This window comes from Chiloscyllium plagiosum, unplaced genomic scaffold (assembly GCF_037043375.1).
Source record: "Chiloscyllium plagiosum isolate Xiang-an unplaced genomic scaffold, Cpla_swu_hap1 HiC_scaffold_5, whole genome shotgun sequence".
NCBI classification, from domain to species: Eukaryota; Metazoa; Chordata; class Chondrichthyes; order Orectolobiformes; family Hemiscylliidae; genus Chiloscyllium; species Chiloscyllium plagiosum.
Window position 1 is genome coordinate 82,824,346 of NW_028270143.1, and position 23,046 is coordinate 82,847,391.

Below are 23,046 nucleotides of genomic sequence, written 5' to 3' on the forward strand. Positions count from 1 at the left end.
TGCTCCTATGTTAAATATTTTTATGTTTATAGAAATGATGATTTTGTTCATCTTTCAGCTCCTGTGTGTTTAACTAAGCCAATGTTGATTTATAATCTGATCACTTCCATTCAATCACTAAAGGTAATTGTGTGCAGAGCCCAGTCGAAACAATTGCTAACATTGGTGTTTATATCAACTGGAGTAGCAAGCATTTGATACAGGCCCAAGTTAGTTTAGCTTGCATTAATGTTTGATTTCTTACAGATTGGGAGTTCAACTATTCTATACAAAGTTGAGTCTGAGATAAGTGTAAGTCTGAGGAAAGTGCTGAAGTTAGTTTACTTTAGTCGAGATTTACATTTGAATTCACCTTGATGGACCTGCTTGGTGGCTTAGGTATCTTGAGCCGAGACATAGAAAGTTGTACCAAGCACTAAACACCTCTGTTTTTGTTTGAGCACCATGTAGATGGTGGCACAGAAGTTTCACTTTATTTTTCAGATACAAATATTTATTTCTGAAAAGCCATTTCTATTTCACAATTACGGTGACAAGGTCTTTGAATTCTGTTTGGCATAACATTGATTGGGTCTCCCAATTTAACAATGAATCTTGTTTATTAAACTTCATAATTAGAAAGTAAGAAGAGGAAGACTTGTATTTATATAACACTTTTCATAAGCAGCAGATGTTTCAAGGTGCTTTACAGCTGATGAAGGAGTGTCAAGAAGTAGTCACCATTGAAGATGATGCCAACAACAGGGTCCCGCAAACTGAAATGTTAACACAACCAGAAAACGTTATTTTTGGTAACGTTTTTGATATATAAAGATTGGCCTGGCAATTAGGGATATATCCCCTGTTATCCTTTGAAATTGTGCCATGTGATCTATATATTCGTATAGCAGATAGATAGAGTCTTAGTTTAACATCTCTTCTAAATTCGTAAGTTAGAAAGCGAAGAAAATGCTGTGTAGAGCATTAATATTCACCACATTGTGTTAACATAATGTGTTACAATTACATAATTCCTCCTTGAGGATTTTTACCCGACTGCTTGATGTTCTGTTAATACAAGGGTAAAAAAACAGATTTCTTTAATTTATGTGTTGCCATCTCACAGAGGGTTCAGTCCAATCAACATACAACAACCTGCTTTGAAAACTCAGCTTGCACTTTGACAGCTAGTACCAAGTCCATCTCAGCAACTGAGACTACCAACAATATTACAAATAAAATAACCCATGACATTCTTAAAGAAAAGTTTTATTACTCTATCTCATAATGTTAATGGATAATTTTAAAAAATCCAGGATTTGGGTCTGGATCCAAATTTATATCTTTGCCAAAAACTGATGTGTTTTATATTCGGCCAATATGTGCACCAAATGATGTTGAACTTAAACATTATTTATACAGAAATAGGATGTGCAAATGTGGTTTAATTCTTTTAGGCAATTTTTTTCTCCTCCAACACTGACTGGATCTAATATGTGAGAAAAATATTTGGGGAGATTTTTGAAAATCCTCTTAAAAAATAAAGTAGTCATTTGATACTGCAAAACACTTTATTGACAGCATTCCTCTAATTTCATTATTGCCATAATTAATGAGCAAATACACATATAGTAAAAAGAAAGACAGACTTGCATTGAAATAGCACCTCTCATGGCATCAGGATGCCCCAAAATGTTTGGAGTATGATGAACTGAAAAGCATAGACAAAAAAATCTGGAGTAGATGCAAGGATGTGCCAAATGTGAACATTGACTACTGGCATCACCAGACTTACCAGTGCTAGTGAGTTTGAGTGAGTCAAAATCTCAAACATATGTTTTAAGTTCAGATGCATTATTATTACTTTAGTGAATAATATGAACCATTGTAAAAGGAACAACGAAGAGATCTAGAGTACCATTAACAGTACACAACCCTTACTATTACTCATCATATTACATGACCTCTTTGTGCCATTGAGTACTTTAAGGTAGAGTTAGATGGACCTCCATGTCCAACTTGGTCAAGTGGGATAGAGGAAAATGACTTGATAGTCAAATGAGAAGAGACTTGTCTTAAAGTGTATTTATTGCATGATCGCAAATAGATACAAGGTACACTGATGTGATAGACAGAGATGATAAGCTCAAATTGTTGGTCTTACTTTTCAAGCTCCTAGGCTATCCTTCCACCAAGCCCCTTATCATGATTGTGGATGGTGGTTAAAGCACTCCTCGGCATTAAATTTTTCATAACTGTACACTCTTATTTCTCAGTAGCACAGAAGATGGCAAAGGTTAGCTTCATAACTTCAAATAGGAGTATGTAAAAATGCCCTGAAACCAAGCCAGGATCCAAATACAATGGGTCTTCATCATTGCTGCCAGTGTCTGTGAGTCCAGTATCAGTAGAATCTTCACCAATTCCAGACGAGGTCAGAAAGTGTATGCAAAAAGGAAGTCTGATATTCTAGGAGAGAAAATATTTACTAATCTGTTGATGAGTAAACATACAGCAGACATGGGACTTGCGCAGTCAAGGCCTGAATAGTTTGGACAATTTCTAATAGTCCCTCTGACATTGTAATACAGGTCAATAGAAGTTGACTTTATATTTTGTGTGGGCCCATGGTATCATCAACAGAGTGGAAGCCCACTCCCACTGCCTTTTTCCCACAGCCCTATTTCAAGTGGGTGCCCAACCTGATTTTGAAATTTTAACAATGTAACATTCCTTGCTCAGAATGTCTGTGTAGGTCAGAGGTGGATGTTCCCAGTGGGTAAAGTCTGGGTTCTCACATCTGAATTTTGACTTGCAAATCTTTAGATCCTAAGTGTTTATCTTGTGCTATCTGTGCTACTACAGTCAGATGAAGAATGACTACAGAAGGCTTGGATAAAACAAAAAAGATGTGAGGATGGATGAGAAGCTGGCATTTCTTTGATTAGCTTTGAGGCTCAGGGAGCACTCATGCAGAATTTTACCTGAGGACATTAAAGTGGAGCTGAAACCTGGAGCTTCTGCCTTAGAGTTAGGAATGCTACCACAATGTCATAAGACTTCCATAGTATAAATTAGGACAAGATATTAAAAATGACGTTGTATTAACATCTCCATATTCAGATAAAAACAGAAAAGCTATTTGAAAAATTGAATGAGACTTTTTCAATTTGCAGGTACAATTTTGGAGCATTGTGATTTTGAATTTGATCTTTGCTCCTGGAGACAGTGGAGAAATGATAACTTTGACTGGATTCTCAAAGTGGGAAGTACGCCAACATTAGGTACTTGTCCAACAACTGATCACACTCTAAGAAATCCAACTGGTCATTATATTTATATTGAAAGCCCATTCTCGCCGCTACCTGGACATGCAGCAAGGATTTCTGGTCCATCGATTAGTAAGAGAAGCAAAGACTGCAAGGTATGAAGGGTTTTATTGTCAAAACACAATTCTTGTAAGATAGAATTCATTTCTTCATAAAAACATTGTAACATTTATAGCAATGAACATTTAGAAAAAATTCAATTTACAAAGTTAATGTCAGTGAGATTAGTTCTTAATTCATTGAATATGGGTGATGCTGGCTAGCCAGCATTTATTATCCATCCCTAATGGTTCAGAGGCATGTTAAGAGTCAAGTGCATTGCTGTGAGACTGCAGTCATTCATAGACTTCCCTAATTAAGGATGACAGATTTCCTTTCTGAAAGGACATGAGTGAACCAGATGGGTTATTCTGACATTGGTTACATGATCATCATGAGGCTAGCTTTGTTCCCTTCCAGATTTTAATTTAATTCAAATGTCGTCATGTGCTACAGTGAGATTTCAACCCATGAGCCATAACAGTAACCTAGGCTTCTGGATTATTAGTCTAGTAAAGAGGAACCTCGATAATCCAAATGAGATGGGTGGGCATTATTTCGTTTGGATAATTGATTATTCGATTAATCGATTCAATGCCTCTCCTCTGGGCCTTGGAGTTTTCTATTAAGTCTGCTCCCCATTCAGGAGACTAGCAGCAGCACAGTGCCGTGAGCCCTCACCCGACCCCAACCCTGCCCACCCCCAAACAACACCACTGCCCAACCCCCAAACCTCATTCAACACCACCTGTCCGCCCCAACAATACCCTTGCAACCCCCTTCTGCCCCCACCCCTTCTACTGCCTTTTGGGAGGACACACACACACACACACACACACACACACACACACACACACACACACACACACACACACACACACACACACACACACACACACACACACACACACACACACACACACACACACACACACACACACACACACACACACACCTTTTCGCTGCAACGTCTTGACAGATTCCACCTCTGCCTTTTACAGGACAATGTCGGAGAGATTATCTGGGGAAGGGGGGGGGGGGAGGTGGGGTTAGGGTACACGCCTGTGTAGAACTCCAGGGCAAGTGTGGAAAGAGAGAGAGAGAGAGGGTGGGAGGTCAGTCATTTAGAGACAGTGCCTGCGCTCCCATCAGTCCAGGACTGTTCTCGGCAGCACTCTTAATCACTGTAAACAAAACAAAAGACGCGATCAGTGTTGGACACACGTCTTTGATGTAATATTTCTGTCAGGACCTTTAGATCTCCTTCGGATATTCCGATTTTCGGATAATTGGTATTTGGATAATCGAGGTTCCCCTGTACATCTCAGCTATGCCATCACTTTCCCTTGCCTGACATTGGTGCAAATCCGTTTATGTTAATATGAATCAATATGTGGAAGGTACAGCATATTTTTTTCCATGATCTTTCTCCTGCTGCTATTATACTCCTGCTCCTCGGATGCTGCCTGAACTGCTGTGCTTTCCCAGCACCACTGATCCATTGCTGCGAGTATACTCCTGCCAAACCTCTGCAAAGGAATATCAGTTAAGGCTGAAATATTTCACTATGCTACTTTGAAGCCATTGGGCTGGATTGAGAATCCCGCAAATATAGAGGTGTAGGAATTTGTACCGAGCAATTATACATCTGTTCATATCAAAAACCTGCTTCTAACTGGGCTTGTACATTTGGCATGACTAACACAATAATCTAAAGTCTGGCTTTTGGCAAGACAGAGAACAACTTCACTGAGCAAAAATGCAGGGATTGTATGGAATCACAAGTCCTGCCCCTGAAAGTAGACTCCCTTAATTTCCTGAGGATAGACCATTGTTTAGACATATGTGATTCCCAGAGGCACCTGGTTGTTTAAATGACCTCCATTGAAATTGGATTTTAGTGTCACTGGCTACAAACTGAGTGTGGAGATTAAACCAGATAAAATCAGATTGGTTCTCACTGTATTTCTTTTCGATACTGTCAAACATCTTGCTGTTTTGGAGCAGTAGTGATGCAAGATACTCAATGAGCTGGCAATGTAGGTGAAAGGGGAAGCATGATGGATATGGGTAGGTATAATGTTGGCTAGGGTTACTTAGGATCTGGCGAGGTTTGAGAAGATTTGTAGCTCAGGTTGAGGTTCTGGATCCATACTCAGGGTCTATGGAATGGGAAGAGGGCATTAGGTTTCATTGGCTGTTATGGATGGGGCATGAAGTGTGTGCCAGGGGAGTGAAGGCTTTGAAGGGTGAGTAAGAGAAAATGCTTTATATTACCTCCATTTTTGGGGAGATAACCTCTGGTCATCTGGTCCTTTCTTATTTGGTCCCTGGACATTTTTCATGGAGGTAACATACCCTTTAGGATCAGGAGAAGGCATGAACAGGCATAAGCAGACCATAAACTCACTCAAACTTGAAACAGTCTCACAGAGTCTGAGAGATGTACAGCACAGAACCAGACCTTTGGGTCCAACTCATCCATACCAACCAGATATCCTAAATTAATCTAGTCCCATTTGCCAGCATTTGGCCAATATCCCTCTAAATCCTTCTGATTCATAAACCAATCCAGATGCCTTTTAAATATTGTAATTGTACCAGCCTCCACCACTTCCTCTGGCAGTGCATTCCATACACGGACCACCCTCTGGGTGAAAAAGTTGCCCCTTAGCTCCCCTTTAAATCTTTCCCCTCTCACCTTAAACCTATGCCCTCTAGTTTTCGACTGTCCCACCCCGGGGAAAAGACCTTGACGATTCACCCTATCCGTGCCCCTTATGATTTTATAAACCTGTATAAGGTCATCCCTTAGCCTTCAATGCTCCAGGATAAATAGCCCTTCTCACTATTGCTCAAACCCTCCAACCCTGGCAACATCCTTGTAAATCATTTCTGAACCTTTTCAAGTTTCACAACATCCTTCCTCTAGCAGGGAGACTGCGAAGAAACTGTTTAAAAAAATCAGTTTAAAAAAAGAGTGAAAGAAGTGTGATTATGTAATATAGAGAAAGGAGTCATGTCCATCAGGAAAGGAAATCTGTCATCCTTATCTGGACAGGCCTACATGTGACTCCATTCTGGATCAGTGGTGCTGGAAGAGCACAGCAGTTCAGGCAGTTCAGGCAGTTCAGCTGGTTCCCCCACCTCATCCTAGTTTCAAACTTCCAGCTCAGCACTGTCCCCATGACTTGTCCGGACTTGTCCGACCTGCCTAGCTCCTTTTCCACCTATCCACTCCACCCTCTCCTCCCTGACCTATCACCTTCATCTCCTCCCCCACTCACCCATTGTACTCTATGCTACTCTCTCCCCACCCCCACCCTCCCCTAGCTTATCTCTCCACGCTTCAGGCTCACTGCCTTTATTCCTGATGAAGGGCTTTTGCCCGAAACGTCAATTTCGCTGCTCGTTGGATGCTGCCTGAACTGCTGTGCTCTTCCAGCACCACTGATCCAGAATCTGGTTTCCAGCATCTGCAGTCATTGTTTTTACCTACATGTGACTCCAGACTCACAGGAATGTACTTCAATCTTAATAACCCTCTGAACAATTATGGAAGGGCAATAAATGTTGGTCTGGTCTGGATCAGTAACATCCAATGAATTTTTAAAAATCCCACTGTTATTAACTATGAAGACTTGAATTTTATAAATGTGCATTGATGTACAGATAAATGTACATCTTGAAGTACAGTTTCATCTGCTTATCAAATGGAAATATTTGTTGACGTAAGGTTTTTAATACATGAGTGGAAGGTTGATGAAAATAAGAAATGTTTGTTTACATAATTGATGTGTTTTTGCAATTTCACCGTATTAGATGTTTATTTTCTGTCATCAAGAGTTTCTTTTTCCCTAATAGTGACATAACTTGTAATTTTAGATTTGTAATTTTATTTTTGGCCATGATGCCTTTCCTCGATATAATTTGATTTGGCATGGCACTAATGTAGGGGTTAATAGGCCCTGGGGAGACAGGGTATGAGCAACCATCTGGGGTATATATGAGAATACAGTAATATAGGCATTATGTGTAGTTTTGGTCTCCTGATCAGAGGAAGGGTGTTCTGTCTATGGAGAGAATGCAGTGAAAGTTTACCAGACTGAATGCTGAGATGGCAAGATTGACCTATGAAGAGAGATAGGATCGGTTGGGATCATATTCAGTGGAGTTGGGAAGAGTGAGGGAGGATCTCACAGAAACCTAGAAAGTTCTAAAAGGATTGGATAGGGTAAACACAGGATGAATATTCCTGAATACCAGGGAATTCAGATCTACAGGTCACAGTTTAAGGATACAGGGTAGGCCATTCATCAGGACCAAGATGAGGTGAAATGATTTCACCCAGAGAGTGGTGAGTGTGTGACATTTTTATCACAGAAGGTGGTTGAAGCAAAACATTGAATATTTTTAAGAAGAAGAAGATAAATATAGCTCTTATGGTTAAAGGGAGAAAGTGGGAGCAGGGTACTGAGTTGGATGATCAGGCATGATCATATTGATTGGTAGAGCATGTTTGAAGGGCCAAATGGCCTATCCCTCCTCCTGTTTGCTATGTTTCTTTGTTCCTATGGAGTGAGAGGGGCCATTGAAATGGCTGTAACCATCAACCAACATAGCTTGGCATGATAGAGAATGAGGGGGTGAGAGCATGAGGGATGTTCCCAGTTTTAATGTTTGGTTTTAAACTTTTCTTCCAGTGTTGGAATCCCCAGGCAGGCATTTCATCCAGCTTGACTTGGGAGTGAGCCAGTTTCTTAGGCTTTCTGAGTCAGCTGACCAACTCCTATTCTAGCCCAGCCCATATCCCCAAGAAATTTGAGTCAAGATTTGTCAAATTTAGGTTCACAAAGATGTGTTTTCACCCAACTCTGAGCCCCAACCCAAGAATAAAGAGCAAAAATATCAGTGGTAACACTGCTAGTGAAATTATGGAAATCTGGTATTAGAAACTATATGTGTTCAGATATGTTATGTCTGTTCTTGATGTATGTATGAGATTGAAAATAGTTTACTTTGATAAGCTGCAAATTTATTTTGACTTGAGCACTCAAGGTGGAAACATTAAAAATACCACTTCAAAGAAATATTCAAAGGTGGAAGGTCTGATAGCTCTTGGCTTCTTCCTCAACCAGAGGCCTGAACAATCCCCATCCTCCACCACTCTCCTCTGTTTGGCTGAACTTGTTCTCTCACTGAACAATTTCTCCTTTAATTCATCTCACTTCTGCAAAGTTAAAGGAGTAGTTATGGTCATCCGCTGGGTCCCAGTTATGCCTGCCTCTTCATAGGGTATGTGGAACAATCCTTGTTCCAGTCCTAGACTGGCCCCCTCCCACAATCCTTTGTTCAGTACATCACTGACTGTTACAGTGTCACTTCATGCTCCTGCCTGGACCCTGAAAAAATTGTTCATTTTGCCTCCAATTTCCATCCCTTTCACATCATACATTTCCGACACTTCCCTTTTTTTCCTTGACCTCTCTGTCTCCATTTCAGGGAATAAACTGTCCACCGCCATCCACTACAAAGCTACTGACTCCCACAGCTATCTTCACTACAGCTCTTCCTACCCCATGTCCTGCAAGGATTCCATCCCGTTATACCAGTTCATTCGTCTATTCCTATCTGTTTGGATGATGCCACTTTCCAAGACATCACTGCTGACATGGCTTGCTTCTTCCATGACTGTGATTTCCCACACACTGTGATTGACAGGGCCCTCAACCACATCTGACCTATCACCTGAGGATCCATGTTTGCCCTTCCCATCACTCACAACAACATGATCGGGTTTGCCTTGTCCACACTTTTCATCCCACCAGTTGGTCAGCTGACTCAAAAAGAGCCCAAGAAGCAGTCCTGTTCCCAACGCAAGCTGGATGGACTGCCTGCCTGGGGATTCCAACATGGTCAGAAAAGTTTAAAATCAAAAATTAAAACTGGGAACATTCAAAGGATCATTCTCCAGCAGAACTCCACCACCAAATACATCTTCCCCTCAATCTTCCTATCTCCCCCTATCTGCATTTCACAGGGATTGTTCCTTCCAGGACACCCTCATCCATTCTTTGGCTGCCAAAACCCCTTCCTTGCTTCCAACAAGCTCCTTCTCATGTAACTGCAGAAGATGCAATGCTTGCCCTTTCACCACCTCCCGGCTCACCATCCAAGAGCCTAAACTGTCTTTCCAGGAGAAGCAGCAATCCACCTGCACCTCCTCGAATCTTATGTGTTGTATTGACTGCACCCAATGTTGCCTACTCTACATTGGAGAGACCAAACATAGACTGGGTGACTGCTTTATAGAACACCTCCAGTCCATGCGCACCTTCCTGCAACCAGTCATTTTAACACAGCGTCCTGCTCACATTCCCATATGTCTGTCCTTGGCATGCTGCAATGCTCCATGGAATCACTGCGCAAACTGGAGGAACAACATCTCATCTTCAGACTAGACATTTTACAACCTTCTGAACTTAATATTGCTTTCAGCACCTTCAGATTGTGAGCCAATTCCTTCCCTTTCTTTCAGCATTGTTAATTACATTCTCTGTCACCATGTCGTCTCTCCTCACCAGACTCGAGACATTAATCCTACCTCCTTCCCACAGATGGTACCAGACCTGCTGAATTTCACCAGCAATTTCTGCTCTTGTTACATTCCTAAAGCAGGGATTTAATAACTTCTCATCACATTTGAAAAGAAACACTGTCATGTGCATCTTTAATCCATTCCACACTTGTTCGAAAAAGTGTTCATAATTTTCAATTTTCTCAAAACATAAAACTATAACCTAAAATCACATACACTTCACTTTCCATTACATTCATCATTCTTCTTTTAAAAACATCAATCTGAAACAAATCACTTGTGGGAAAAGGGGTTACTTTCTCATGTCTAGTTTTCTAAACAACAAACCACTGTGGTCTCCAACTCAAAATATTAAACAGAGAGTACCTCCAGGGATGTTCGGTCATACAATTTTGCGACTTGCTGCAGGAAGCCACCTTTATGCTTTAATGTTTCAATTCCTTGTCCACCATCAGAATTGCAGATCAAAGGTCTTCTTGGTCTCCAGATCTTCTACACTATAGCTCTTTTGCCAATAATCTTGAATCGGTATCTGCTGGTTAGCAAATATTTACATTCAGAAATAATATTCTTCCCGATTTTGTACATCACTTAACTGTAACTTCCTCCATTAGCAGTATAGCAACCCCAGATTTTCTCATTCCACACACTCCTTCCCCAATATAACTAAAGTTTCATATTACTGGGGCTGCTTGGATTGAAATAAAATCATGTGCAATTGTCCTTCCTGGTCTGCCACAGTCATGTGACTTTGACCACAAGACACACATACTGCAGGAAGCCATCTTACTGCTAATCATAAATTCATTTTGACCAAACCACTGTTTAAGAGTTGAGAATGAGTGTGCAGCAAAGCACAGCTACTGACAGATCAATCAGGAATGTTCAAAGCTATGAGAGCTGCCAAAGGCAGCTGAAATAAACTACATCAAAGAAACACAAGTGAGAGAAAATAACTGCAGCTATTCCACCCCCAACTCTGGTTGGAATGAAAGATGATATTAAGCAAAACGGGCAGTTTTTCCACACACAAAGGAGTAATTATGAAATAGCAACTGTTTAGCAAGCCAGAGAAGTTAGAAATTTTGTATATTTTGAAAGGCATATGTGGAACTATAAGTGAACGTACCTTATGAATGATATGTGTTCAATATTTAGGGTCCAAAGTGAAAGGGAGCCCATTGATTAATATATGACCTCATTAATTTAGTTTGCAGAACCCTACATAATTTGCACAACTGAAGGAACTATTTGAAAACAGAATTATATTTTTGGACAGGTGATCCTGCATTGAGAGCATATCCCCTCAGAGTTAAGAAGCTCTGTCTTAGGAAATATAGGAGGAATGATTAGTATGTTTGCAGATGACACCAAAATTGATGGTGTAGTGGACACTGAAGCAGGTTATTTCAGAGTACAAAAATTCTTTGATCAATTCGTCCAATGGGCTGAGGAGTGACCGATGATGTTTAATTTAGCTAAGTGTGAGGTGTTGTATTTTTGTTAGATAAACCAAAGCAGACCTTATAAACTTAATGGTAGGGTTCTGGGAATGTTGCTGAGCAAAGAGACCTTGGGGTGCAGGTTCATTGTTCCTTGAAGGTGGAGTTGCAGGTAGACAAGGTAATGAAGAAGACATTTGGTACGCTTGCCTTTATTGGTCAGTGCATTGAATATAAGAGTTGGACTACCATGTTACAACTGTACTGGACAGTGATTTGGCCACTTTTGGAATATTGCATTCAATACTGGTCTCTTTGCTATAAGAAAGATGCTGTTGAACTTAAAAGGCTGCAGGAAAGATTTATAATAATATAGCTGGGGTTGGAGGGTTTGAGCCATAGAGAGAGGCTGAATAGCCTGGGGCTATCTTTCCTGGAGCATCGGAGGCTGAGGGGTGACCATGTGGAGGATAATAAAATCATGAAAGGGGTGGATAGGGTGAATAGCCAAGGTCTTTTTTTCCCCAAATTAGTGGACCCCATAACTGGAAGGCATAGATTTAGGGTAAAAAGGGTAAGATTTAAAAGGGACCTGAGGGGCAACATTTTCATGCAGAGAGTGATGAGTGTATGGAATGAGCTGACAGAGCAAGTGGAGGAGGCAGGTGGAATAACAACATTTAAAAGCCATGATGTGAAGGTCCGATGTTGGACTGGGGTGGACAAAGTTAAAAGTCACACAACACCAGATTTATAGTCCAACAGGTTTATTTGTAAGCACTAGCTTTTGGAGCACTGATCCTTCATCAGGTAGTTGTGGAGTATAAGATCATAGGACACAGAATTCATAGCCATAAATCCTGTGTTTTATGATCTTATAATCTACAACCACGTGATAAGACAGCAGTGATCCACAAGCTAGTGCTTCCAAATAAAACTGTTGAACTATAACCTGGTGTTGTGTGATTTTTAACTTCAACATTTAAAAGGCATTTGGACGGGTACATGAATAGGAAAAGTTTAGAGGGATTTCGGCCAAAAGCTGGCAAATGGGACTAGATTAATTTTGCATATCTGTTTAGCATGGACAAGTTGGACCAAGTGGTCTGATTCTGTGCTGTGCATCTCTATGACTCTATGACCAAATGTGCAAAATTGCTGAGGTTGTAAGTCAGTAACTAGAGCGCATTCATGGCAGAACAGGCAAGGTTAAAAGTCACACATGGACAGATGCACCAGTCCCAAAGGACAGAGCAATCACAATAGACAGGTGAAAATGCTATAGAGGACATTATATAAAACAGAAAAAGAAATGGGGAAAGCAGTGTTCTCATTGCTGAGTCATTGTCTGGGGGACAGCACAAGAAAAGCAAGTAGAGATAACCACAACAGAGAGAGATTCGAATGAGTCACTTTACACCATACAATGTGGTTAGTTCAATCACGTGAATGGGTAATGAATTGTTTGTGGCATTTGGAATGAGGACTGCAGAAGGACAACATCAGGTGAACATCAGATTGATCCTGGTGTGTCATGCAACACCTTGACCTTCCCATACCTACATGAAGCAGCTCGACGTGGTAATCCAAAAATTAAGTCCTCAAAAATAACATGACCGGATTAATGCCAAAAGGATAGGTTACTCTGTGAATCCACTGTGATTACATGAATATGTACTTCCAGTTCACAGTTTGCAGCCAACACAAGGGAGAGGAGGTAATGGCCTAGTAATATTATTGCGAGACCATCAATCCAGAAGATCAGCTGTTGCTCTGAGAATCTGCGTCCAAATCTCACCAGGACAAATGGTGGGATTGAATTCAATGAATAATATCAAGAATTAAAAATCTACTGATGACCAGGAAGCCATTGTCAATTGTTGGAAAACTCCGTTTCATTTATTAATCCACCATTCTTACTTGGTCAGGCCTGCATGTGACTTCAGACCCACTGCAGTAGGGTTAAATATTAACCTCTGAAATGGTCTAGCAAGCTATTCAGCTGTATCAATTGCTATGAGTCTCAATAAAAAAAACTGGGTGGATCATCTGGCATCAACCTAGGCACCGGAAAAGACCATGGGAGAAACAACCCTGCCAACCCTGCAAAATCCTCCTTATTAACACGTGGGGGCTTGTGCCAAAATTAGAAGAGCTGCCTCACAGGTTAGTCATGCAACAGCCTGATATATTCATTCTCATGGAATCATACCTTACAGACAATGTCCCAGACACTACCATCATCATCCCTGGATGTGTCCTGTCCCACCAGCAGGACAGACCCCGCAGAGGTATGGCACAGTGGTATTCAGTCAGGATGAAGTTGCCCTGGGAGTCCTCAACATTGACTCCAGACATAAAGTCTCATAGCTTTGGGTTAAACAAGCAAGAGAAATCTCCAGCTGACTACCACGTACCATCCTGCCTCAGATGATGAGTCAGTACTCCTCCATATTCAACAAGACTTGGAGGAAGCAGGAAGGGTGGCTGGGCACAGAGTGTACTCTGGGTGGGGGATTTCAATTATAGCAGCACTACTGATCAAACTGGTCTGGTTCTAAAGGACATAACCACTAGACTGGGTCTGCAGCAGGTGGTGACAGAACCAACAAGAGGGAAAAACACACTTGACCTCATCCTTACCAATCAGCCAACTACAGATGTATCTGTCCATACAGTATTTGTAAGAGTGACCGCTAAACTGTATTTGTGGAGACTAAGTCCCACCTTGACGTTGAGAATACTCTCCATCATACTGTTTGGCGCTATCACTGTGCTAAATGGGACAGACTTTGAACAGATCTATCAGTTCAAGTCATGTAAATATTGGACAGATTTTGGGGAGTCAAGTTAAGCATGGCAGTTTTCCTAGCCTCTGACCTGCTCTTGTAGACACTGTGATGATGTGGTGAGTCTAGTTGAGTTTCTGGTCAATGGTAACCCCTAGGTTGTTGATAGTGGAGGATTCAGTGATGGTAGTACCATTAAATGTCAAGGGGAGGTGGTTAGATTGTTACATCATGGAGATGGTCATTGCCTGGCATTGGTATGGCTCTTGACCTCATCACAGCCTTGGTTGAGAGATAAAAGAGCTGAATTCCAGAGGTGAGATTAACAATGCTTGATATCAAGGCCACATTCAACTATGTGTGACATCAAGGAGCACTTGAAAAACTGGAATTAATGGGTATCAGGGCAAAGTCTCCACTGGTTGGAGCCATACCTGGCAAAAGAAAGATAGTCATGGCTGTTGGGGGTCAGCCATCCTAGCTCCAGGATATCTCTGCAGGGGTTCCTCAAGAAAAGTCTGAATATCTTCAGTTGCTTCATCAATGCCTTTCCTTTCATCATATGGTCAGAAATGGAGATGTTCATCAATGATCACAAAATGTTCAGCATCATTCACAAAATGTTCAGATACTGGAACAGTCCATATTCAAATGGAACAAGATCTAGGCAATATCTAGGCTTAGGCTGTCAAGTGGTAAGTAACATTTATGCCACATAAATAGCAGACAATGACCATCTCCAAGAAGGATCAATCTAACCACCTCTCCCCTTGACATTCAAAGGTGTTACTTCCATTGAATCTCCCACTATCAACATCCTAGGGGTTACCATTGGCCAGAAATTCAATTGGACTTGCCACATAAACACAGTGGTGACAAGAGCAGGTCAGAGCCTAGTGTTTGACTTACCTCCTCACTCCCCAAATCTGTCCAACATCTTCAAGTCACAAGGCAGGAATGTGATACATAACTCCCCACTTGCCTGGATTGGTATCGCTCCAAGAACAATCAAGAAGCTCAAAACCGTCCAGGACAAAGCCACCCACTTGAATGGCACCACATCTAAAAACATCACTCTCTTATCTGAAATCCCGAAATCCGAAAAGCTCCAAAATCCGAAGGCTTCTTCATGAAATCTTTTTCTCATTAACAAGGTTGATTGGCGTCCAAACAGTTAGCCCAACTCCACACCCACTTAATGCACGTCACTCAGATGCAAAATGGGTGGGCGTGGCCAAGCACTTGCAGGCCTCAATTCTGCCTCAGGGCCCATAGTACTCACAGTGTGTCTGCTGCTTGGTAAGACTTTTAAAGATTTTACCGTCAAACTGTCACTTATTTTGAAATTCAAAGAATTCTGAATTCCAAAAGCCAGCTGGCCCTGAGTGTTTCAGATAAACGATTGTGTACCTGTACTATCTATAAGATGCACTGCCTAAATTCATGAAAAATCCTTAAACAGCACCTTCCAAACCCAGAACCTCTTCATCTAGAAGAACAATGGCAGCAGATATATAGGAACACCATGACTTAAATTTCCCCTCCAAGCCATTCACCATCCTGACTTGGAAATGTATTGCCATTTCTTTACTGTCACTGGGTCAAAGTCCTAGAATTCTATCCCTAAATGCATTGTGGGTTAATCTACAGCATGTGGACTATAATGATTTCAAGAAGGCAGCTCACCACTATCTTATCAAGGGCAACTAGGGACAGGCAATAAATGCTGACCCAATCAGTGATAGCAACACTCCATGAGTGAATAAGAAAAAATGCAAAAACCACTCATCTCAGTTTTGCCAGTGTAAAGCTTGGATGGATACTCCTCAATGTACTAAAAGTGATTTACAATGTATCACAGGCCACTAACCCATTAACTGTGAAACAGATCCTGGAGGAGTACAACAAAGTGTTAGAAGGGATAGGATGTTGATATGGACCAGACCAATCCCCTCAAAACATTTCAAGAAGGTAGCCCAGACCCTAACTTTACGAACTGTTTTAAGCAGTTGTAAAGTGGATATTCCAGGAGAAATGCCACTGGTCAAACCACTTAATTTTAAACAAAACAGAACTTATTTACTGTTTACTGAATGAAACACGAACAACAGAAAACAGAATACCAAACAATTTAAAGGTCTCCGAAAACCTAACAGATTAATCCTAACTTAATGATGCTGTTCCAAATACTTGCAACAATCCCCATAAACACTCCTTGGCACAAAAAATAAAATCAGTGTGTTACAGGATAGAAGGCAGGGAGAGAGTACCAGTCTCTACTTGCTTCTTTGGGTCCAGCAGCTATTTTCCACACTACTGCTAAAAACCAAACCAAACCAGAGAAAAACTGAGCCTTTCATTGTACAAGTTTTAGTTTAAAAAAATTGAAAGCCTTCTGCCTGAGGCAGTATCTGTTAGCTATTATCAAATTGGCCCAAAAACCCTTCAACCCCAGACTTTTCAGAATCTATGTCATTTATGACCTCTCTGAAAAAAACAGCCAAGGACTGCATAACCTTGTTAAAGGGGCAGCTTCATCACAATGTCCTCCAGGAGAATATGCTATTGAAGTAGATGACAATACAAAGCCTATTCAGCAGCTACCCAGAAAATCCTCAACTTGCCCCAAAGTCAGCATAGAAGACAGGTTAGAAGAGCTAGCCAAGAAGAAACTAATCAGGAAAGTGAAAGATGCTATGGGATAGATTAGCAGCATGATAGCAGTGAAATAGCCCTGAGAGTGAAGAGAAATAAAAACAAATTACTGGAGAAACACCGGATAAAAGCAAATTACTGCAGATGCTGGAATCTGAAACCAAAAGAGAAAATGCTGGAAAATCTCAGCAGGTCAACTTTGACAAAGGGTCAGTTAGACTCGAAACGTCAGCTCTTTTCTCTCCTTACAGATGCTGCCAGACTTGCTGAGATTTTCCAGCATTTTCTCTTTTGGTTACTGGAGAAACACAGTTGGTTCATATTTCAAAAATGAGGCATTTTGGACTGAAAATATTAACTTTGTTTCACTGTACCCCGATGATTTTCAGATCTGCTAAGTTTCACTGGCAAATGTTTTTATTTTTGATCTTCAGGATCTGCAGTAATTTCCTTTTATTGGAAAGCTGATAGTATGCATCAACCAAAGAATATAAATAAATCTCTGAAGAGATTTCACTAGCCCATGACAATTGAAGGAATCTTATCCAAAACATAATATTCAGCCCAGGCCATCTTGATCCTGAACCCAGAGCCAGCTCGAGCCCACTTTGTTGAACAAAAAAATTTATGACTATGGAACTTCCTTTTGGAGTGCTGGTGGGATAATCTTAATGTCATTCCAGAACTTCGGGCTAATATCCTGGGAATATGGACTTGAATTCAATTAGAGCAAATTTAATTATTCAAACACAAATTCAATTATAGAAAATAGAGTAATTCAAATTGAATAAAAAGGTGTGAATATGTAACCACTATCAATTGATGCACAACCATTTAGTTCATTCATGTCCTCAGATTTTCCTAAATCTGAGGAAGTACATAGAGTCATAGAGATATACAGCTCGGAAACAGGCCCTTCGGTCCAACTTGTCTCTGCTGACCAGATATCCCAATCTAATCTAGTCCCGTTTGCCAAAACTTGGCCATTTTCCCCTAAACCCTTCCTATTTATACACCCATCCAGATGTCTTTTAAATGTTACAGTTGTACCAGCCTCCACCACTTCCTCTGGCAACTCATTCCATACACACACCACCCTTTGCGTGAAAAAGTTGCCCCTTAGGTCTCTTTTATATCTTTCCCTCTCATCCTAAATCTGTGCCCTCTAGTCTTTTCACCCCAGGGAAAAGATTTTTTTTCTCTTTATCCTATCCATGCCCCTCATGATTTTATAAACCTCTATAAGGCTCAGCCTTCGACGCTCCAGGGAAAACAGCCCCAGCCTGTTCAGCCTCTCCCTGTAGCTCAAATCCTCCATCCTTGGCAACATTCTTGTACATCTTTTCTGAACACTTTCAAGTTTCACAACATCCTTCTGATAGGAAGGAGACCAGAATTGCACGTAATATTCCAACAGTGGCCTAACCAATGTCTTGTAAAGCTGCAACATGACCTCCCAACTTCTATACTCGATACTCTGACCAATAAAGGAAAGCATACCAAACACCTTCTTCACTATCCTATCTACCTGAGACTCTACTTTCAAGGAGCTATGAACCTGCACTCCAAGGTATCTTTGTTCAGCAACACTCCCTAGGACCTTACCACTAAGTGTGTAAGTCCTGCTAAGATTTGTTTTGTCATTTTGCAGCGCCTCACATTTATCTAAATTAAACTCCATCTGCCACTCCTCAGCCCCATTGGCCCATCTGATCAAAATCCCGTTAAAATCTGAGGTAACCTCTTCTAACTTTAAGTCATCTGGCCTCTATATGACTCCACACCCACAACAATACGGTTGACTCCTAACTATCGTTTAGACACTTGGGGATAGACAATTATCCTCATCACCCATGACCGACCATAAAACAAGAAAGCCACTGCCAAGGGGCATAAATGTGTCCATATGATCCCCATCCAGTATGAATGAAAATCTCTTCCATTTAAATGGCTCATTTATTACTTATATGTTCCAATGTGTGAGCTGCTTGAGAGGAAATGCAAAGAAAATTGAGTTTTTCATCATTCTTTTTCACTAAGCATTCCCTCCAAGTGAGTATTCCCTCTCAGAATGCAGAAAATTCTCTTATATTCAAGTGATTGTTTATTGGCATTTTTCACCTAATTGCAGAGTCTTGTTTTGTGAACAGGCAAAAACCTAAAGAATATATTTAAAAATTGCTGCTTCTAGTATTTGCTACACTACTGTTTGTTATGCAGGGAACAGTGATTTATTATACCTGTCATTGCTCAAATACAACTAACAAATGGACCAGTATGACTGGGCCAAATATTTGTTAATGCGTCAAATGAATATAATGTGTAACATCTCTTGTTAAAACTGATACAGTAGTCTTTTCCTGAAATGTTATATATGTTCAGATTTACAGTCAGCCAGCTTCCACCCCTTTCCAATAGACTGCAGACAGAGTGTATAAGATCTTTATCTACATATTCAATGTGAGACTTATAGTTGTTCTGGTTCATGGGTCTGTTTATAGCATCAAAAGTGCATGGTGAACTTATTGTCTACAGTGCATTGCTCAACATGACAAATTATCGCATTAACAGCATTTAATGTGCTGTTCTGACAGTTTTGTGGCTTTGACCTTGATATTTAATCATTTTATTTAGCAGCCAACAAGAAAACTTAAGGCATTTTTGAATTCCATGAAAACTCAATAGTGCTTATGATACACAAAAACAGAGTTACCATTTCGAATCCAAGATGACTCTTTGGAACTGGGCAGGGCTGCAAAATAATGATCTTTCTATTATTGACAATGGAGATTGAGGAGCAAGTGGAATAAATGGTGAGGCTGCCCAGTGCAAAGGCAAAGGGCATGCTAATGGTAGAAAAGGAGTATTATTGTAGAATAGTTGCTTATGGTATGGTGTTAATAGGAAAAAAAGGTCGGCTTTGCTGACGGCAAACTCATGCAAACAAGACACCCGCCCCTAAGTTACACCTTGCCTTTTATTTTGGGATCCTTCATTATCTGTTGCATTTGCTCTTCCTTCCCCATCTTCCGATAGCACTAAAATCATAATTTTCTAGTCCCCTTCAGTTCTGAAGAAGTTATATTAGACATGAAATGTTAACTTTGTCTTTTCCACAGATGTCGCGTGATCTGTTGAATTTTCCTGCAGTTTTTATTATTTCAGGTTGCCAGCATCTGCAGCATTTTGTTTTTAATGTAATAACTGGTTAATCTTTATTGGGGAATGAGTGTAAGTTAGAATAAGTCACATCATTTGTATAAATACTAGGGTGAGGAATTAGTAACACATATTTCTTTCCCCCCACATGTTTTCAAAATCAGATCCCCTTGAGTCAATGATCACCAAAAAGCACAGGAAATGTAATGAGCCCCAAAAATTAAATGTTAAAAATCTAGAACAGAGAACATGAGAAATCATTTTATGCTATATTGTAAATGCATGACTAGAATTATTGATTGAAGCAGAGATGTCAAAATCTAGGATTGTTGGTGGTAAGAAGTGGGAATAACAAAAAGTGGAAGAAGGTGTGTACATAACTCCAATTTAATTGAAGCTAGAATATTGACATGATTAGGTTGAGCCAATGGTCTATTTCCAGCATTTCCAACATTATCTCGGCAAACACATTGACCAATAGCAATGATTAGATTTTCTTCATTCAGTTGATACATCTTAACTCTGCATAATATTGCATGGTCTCCCCATTGTTTGCAAAAGGAACAAGTTCGGAGAAATAAATGTGTTTATGACTAGAATACTAATGACTATGAAGTGATGACAGAACTGAAAATAAACACTCTTAGAATAATTTAAAATGCAGTGTAGGAGATAAAAATGAGTTAAGGAAACAGACATATTGTTCATGGCAAACATAAAGCATATGCAAGTCAACTACTGAATTGAAAACTAAGCTAATGGCATTTGATTGATTTTCCTTTTTGCTATTTTTTTTTCACCTTGCTGTACTATTTTGATTGCTATTTAACACAACAAAGCATTGGGATAATCTTCTTTGGGTGAGGCTGATCTCATCTAAACTTTCTTTGGAAACCATCCCATTTTCAAATCATTGCTACTCTAGCTTTCTAAGTTTTGTACTTTGACTAGGATTTGACTATTCCAACTCTTTGGTCAATGAGGTATGGGGATGAAGAGTCAGGACCAAACCAAGCTGCTGAGTAGTATGATCTGTCTTTTTGTCTCCAGTGCATTAAAGAGCCTTGAAACAGACTTACTGTCAACCTATAGGTCTGAAGTGAAGCTGGGCCGCCTCAGGAATGGCACATTAAAAGGCCTAGTTCCATTCAAATACATGAGCCCAAAAGAATTAAAAATTTCAACTAAATAATAAAAATAAATCTGTGCTGAAACTTAAAAGAGTCACAGAGTCAGAGAGTTATACATCACAGAAATAAGTTTTTTGGCCCAATTCATCCATGTTGGCTAGGTTTTGAAAACTGAACTAGTCCTATTTGCCTGCATTTAGCCCATATCCCTCTAAACTTTTCCTATTCATGTACCCATCCAAACCTTATAAATGTATCTCTACTGCTTCCTGTGGCAGTTTCATTCCATATATGTTCATTCCACCTGATGCCTTAAAATCTCTGCAGATATCTCAAATGTATAGTTACTCAGCTTTTAAAATTCTTCCAACTCCATGTACCTGGTATGAAACCTGATTGCTATTGAGCTGTGGCCACCTTACACAAAATCCAAAAGTTTACTGGAGATGGGCTGCGAAAGAGCCTTAATGTGGTGAAACAAATGATCACAAAATTAGCTTCTTCAGAGGTGCAGGACTAATCAGGGCCCATTTCTCTTCAACTGTCAGGGAGTAGAGAGAACTGGGCCTGCAGAAGACATCTCTACTTCAGGCAACTTGATGGACCATGAGTGAAATCTCCCATGGTGAGAAGCTGCTGTTAGAATCACAGAACCCCTTCAGTGTGGAAGCAGAGCATTCAGCTCATCGAATCCACACTGACCCTCCGAAGAACATCCTACCCAGACTGACACCCTCTTCTCTATCCCTGTAACCCTGCATTTCCCCTGGCTAGTCCACCTAACCTGCAAATCTTCAGACTGCAGGAGGAAATTGGAGCACCCGAAGGAAACCCATGCAGTCAAAGGAAGAATGTGCACACAGACAGTCGCCTGAGGGTGCAATCAAACCCTGGCATGTGAGGCAGTGACAGAAGAAACTGCAGATGCTGGAATCAAATGTAGACAGCTGTGGGCTGGAAGAACACAGCAAGCTAGGCAGCATCAGGACATGGAGAAGTCAGTGTTTCAGCTATAACCATTCTTTTGGACTAGATGTGGGGATAGGGGGAACTACAGATAAAGGGGAGGGGTGCTTAGGGAGAGTAGCAGAATGGTGAGGTAGTGATGGGTGAACACAGGTAATGGGTATAACCTGGTTGGTCAATGGGAGGGATGAATCCAGTTGGTGGCTGGAAGGAAGGATTGGTAGATAGAGTGGAAGGGAGGAGGAGGAGCTGGAAAGGGAGCTGGGGGATGAGTAGGAAGGTTATTTGAAATTGGAGAACTCAGTGTTAAGTTCTCCGGACTGTAGGTTGTCTAGGTGGAAGATGAGGTATTGTTCCTCCAATTTGCGGTCTAATTCACTGCGGAGGAGGCTGAGGATGGACATGTTGTAGTAGGAATAGGAAGGAGAATTGAAATAGGCAGTGACTGGGAGGTCAGGCTGGCCAATTTGGGCCCGGCAACGATGCTCATCGAAACGGACACCTAGTCTAAACTGGATGTTAATGATGTAGAGAAAACCACATTGGAAGCACCAGGTGGAGTAGGCTTGGTTGGAGGAGATGCAGGGGAACCTCTGTCTCATCTGGAAGGACTGTTTGGGGCCATGGATGGAGGTGAGGGAGGTGATGTATGGGCAGGTATTGCATCTACAGGAATGTGCAGGGTAATACAGGGTTACAGGGGTAGAGTAGGTGAGTGGGTCAGAGTTGGATGCTCTTCGGAGGGTCAGTGTGGACTCAATGGGCCAAATGGCCTGTTTCAACACTGTAGGATTATATGATTCTAATTTGTTTGAGATTTTGAGAATGTTTCTGATAAAACTAATAAAGGGCTTCGATCAGCGTAATGTAGTTGGATTTTCAGTAGGCTTTTGATAAGTTCCACACAGGAGGTTTGTCCTAGCACTGATCCCAGTGGCATTGTATTCATCACTGCCTGCA

At 40.8% G+C, this 23,046-nt stretch overlaps 1 protein-coding gene across 5 annotated transcripts in view; it reads left to right on the forward strand.

Moving 5' to 3' along the window:
• The window catches only part of malrd1 (MAM and LDL receptor class A domain containing 1), a 449,554-nt gene that overhangs the window by 166,883 nt on the left and 259,625 nt on the right, over positions 1–23,046 (forward strand). For all 5 annotated transcript variants that reach the window (XR_015757232.1, XR_015757233.1, XM_043690416.2 and 2 more), the window contains one exon: positions 3,156–3,403. Coding sequence is in view for 3 of the 5 variants with exons in the window: in XM_043690416.2 (XP_043546351.2) it covers positions 3,156–3,403 (248 nt within the window). In the remaining 2 variants the exon portion in view is untranslated. The remainder of the gene's footprint in view (positions 1–3,155; positions 3,404–23,046) is intronic.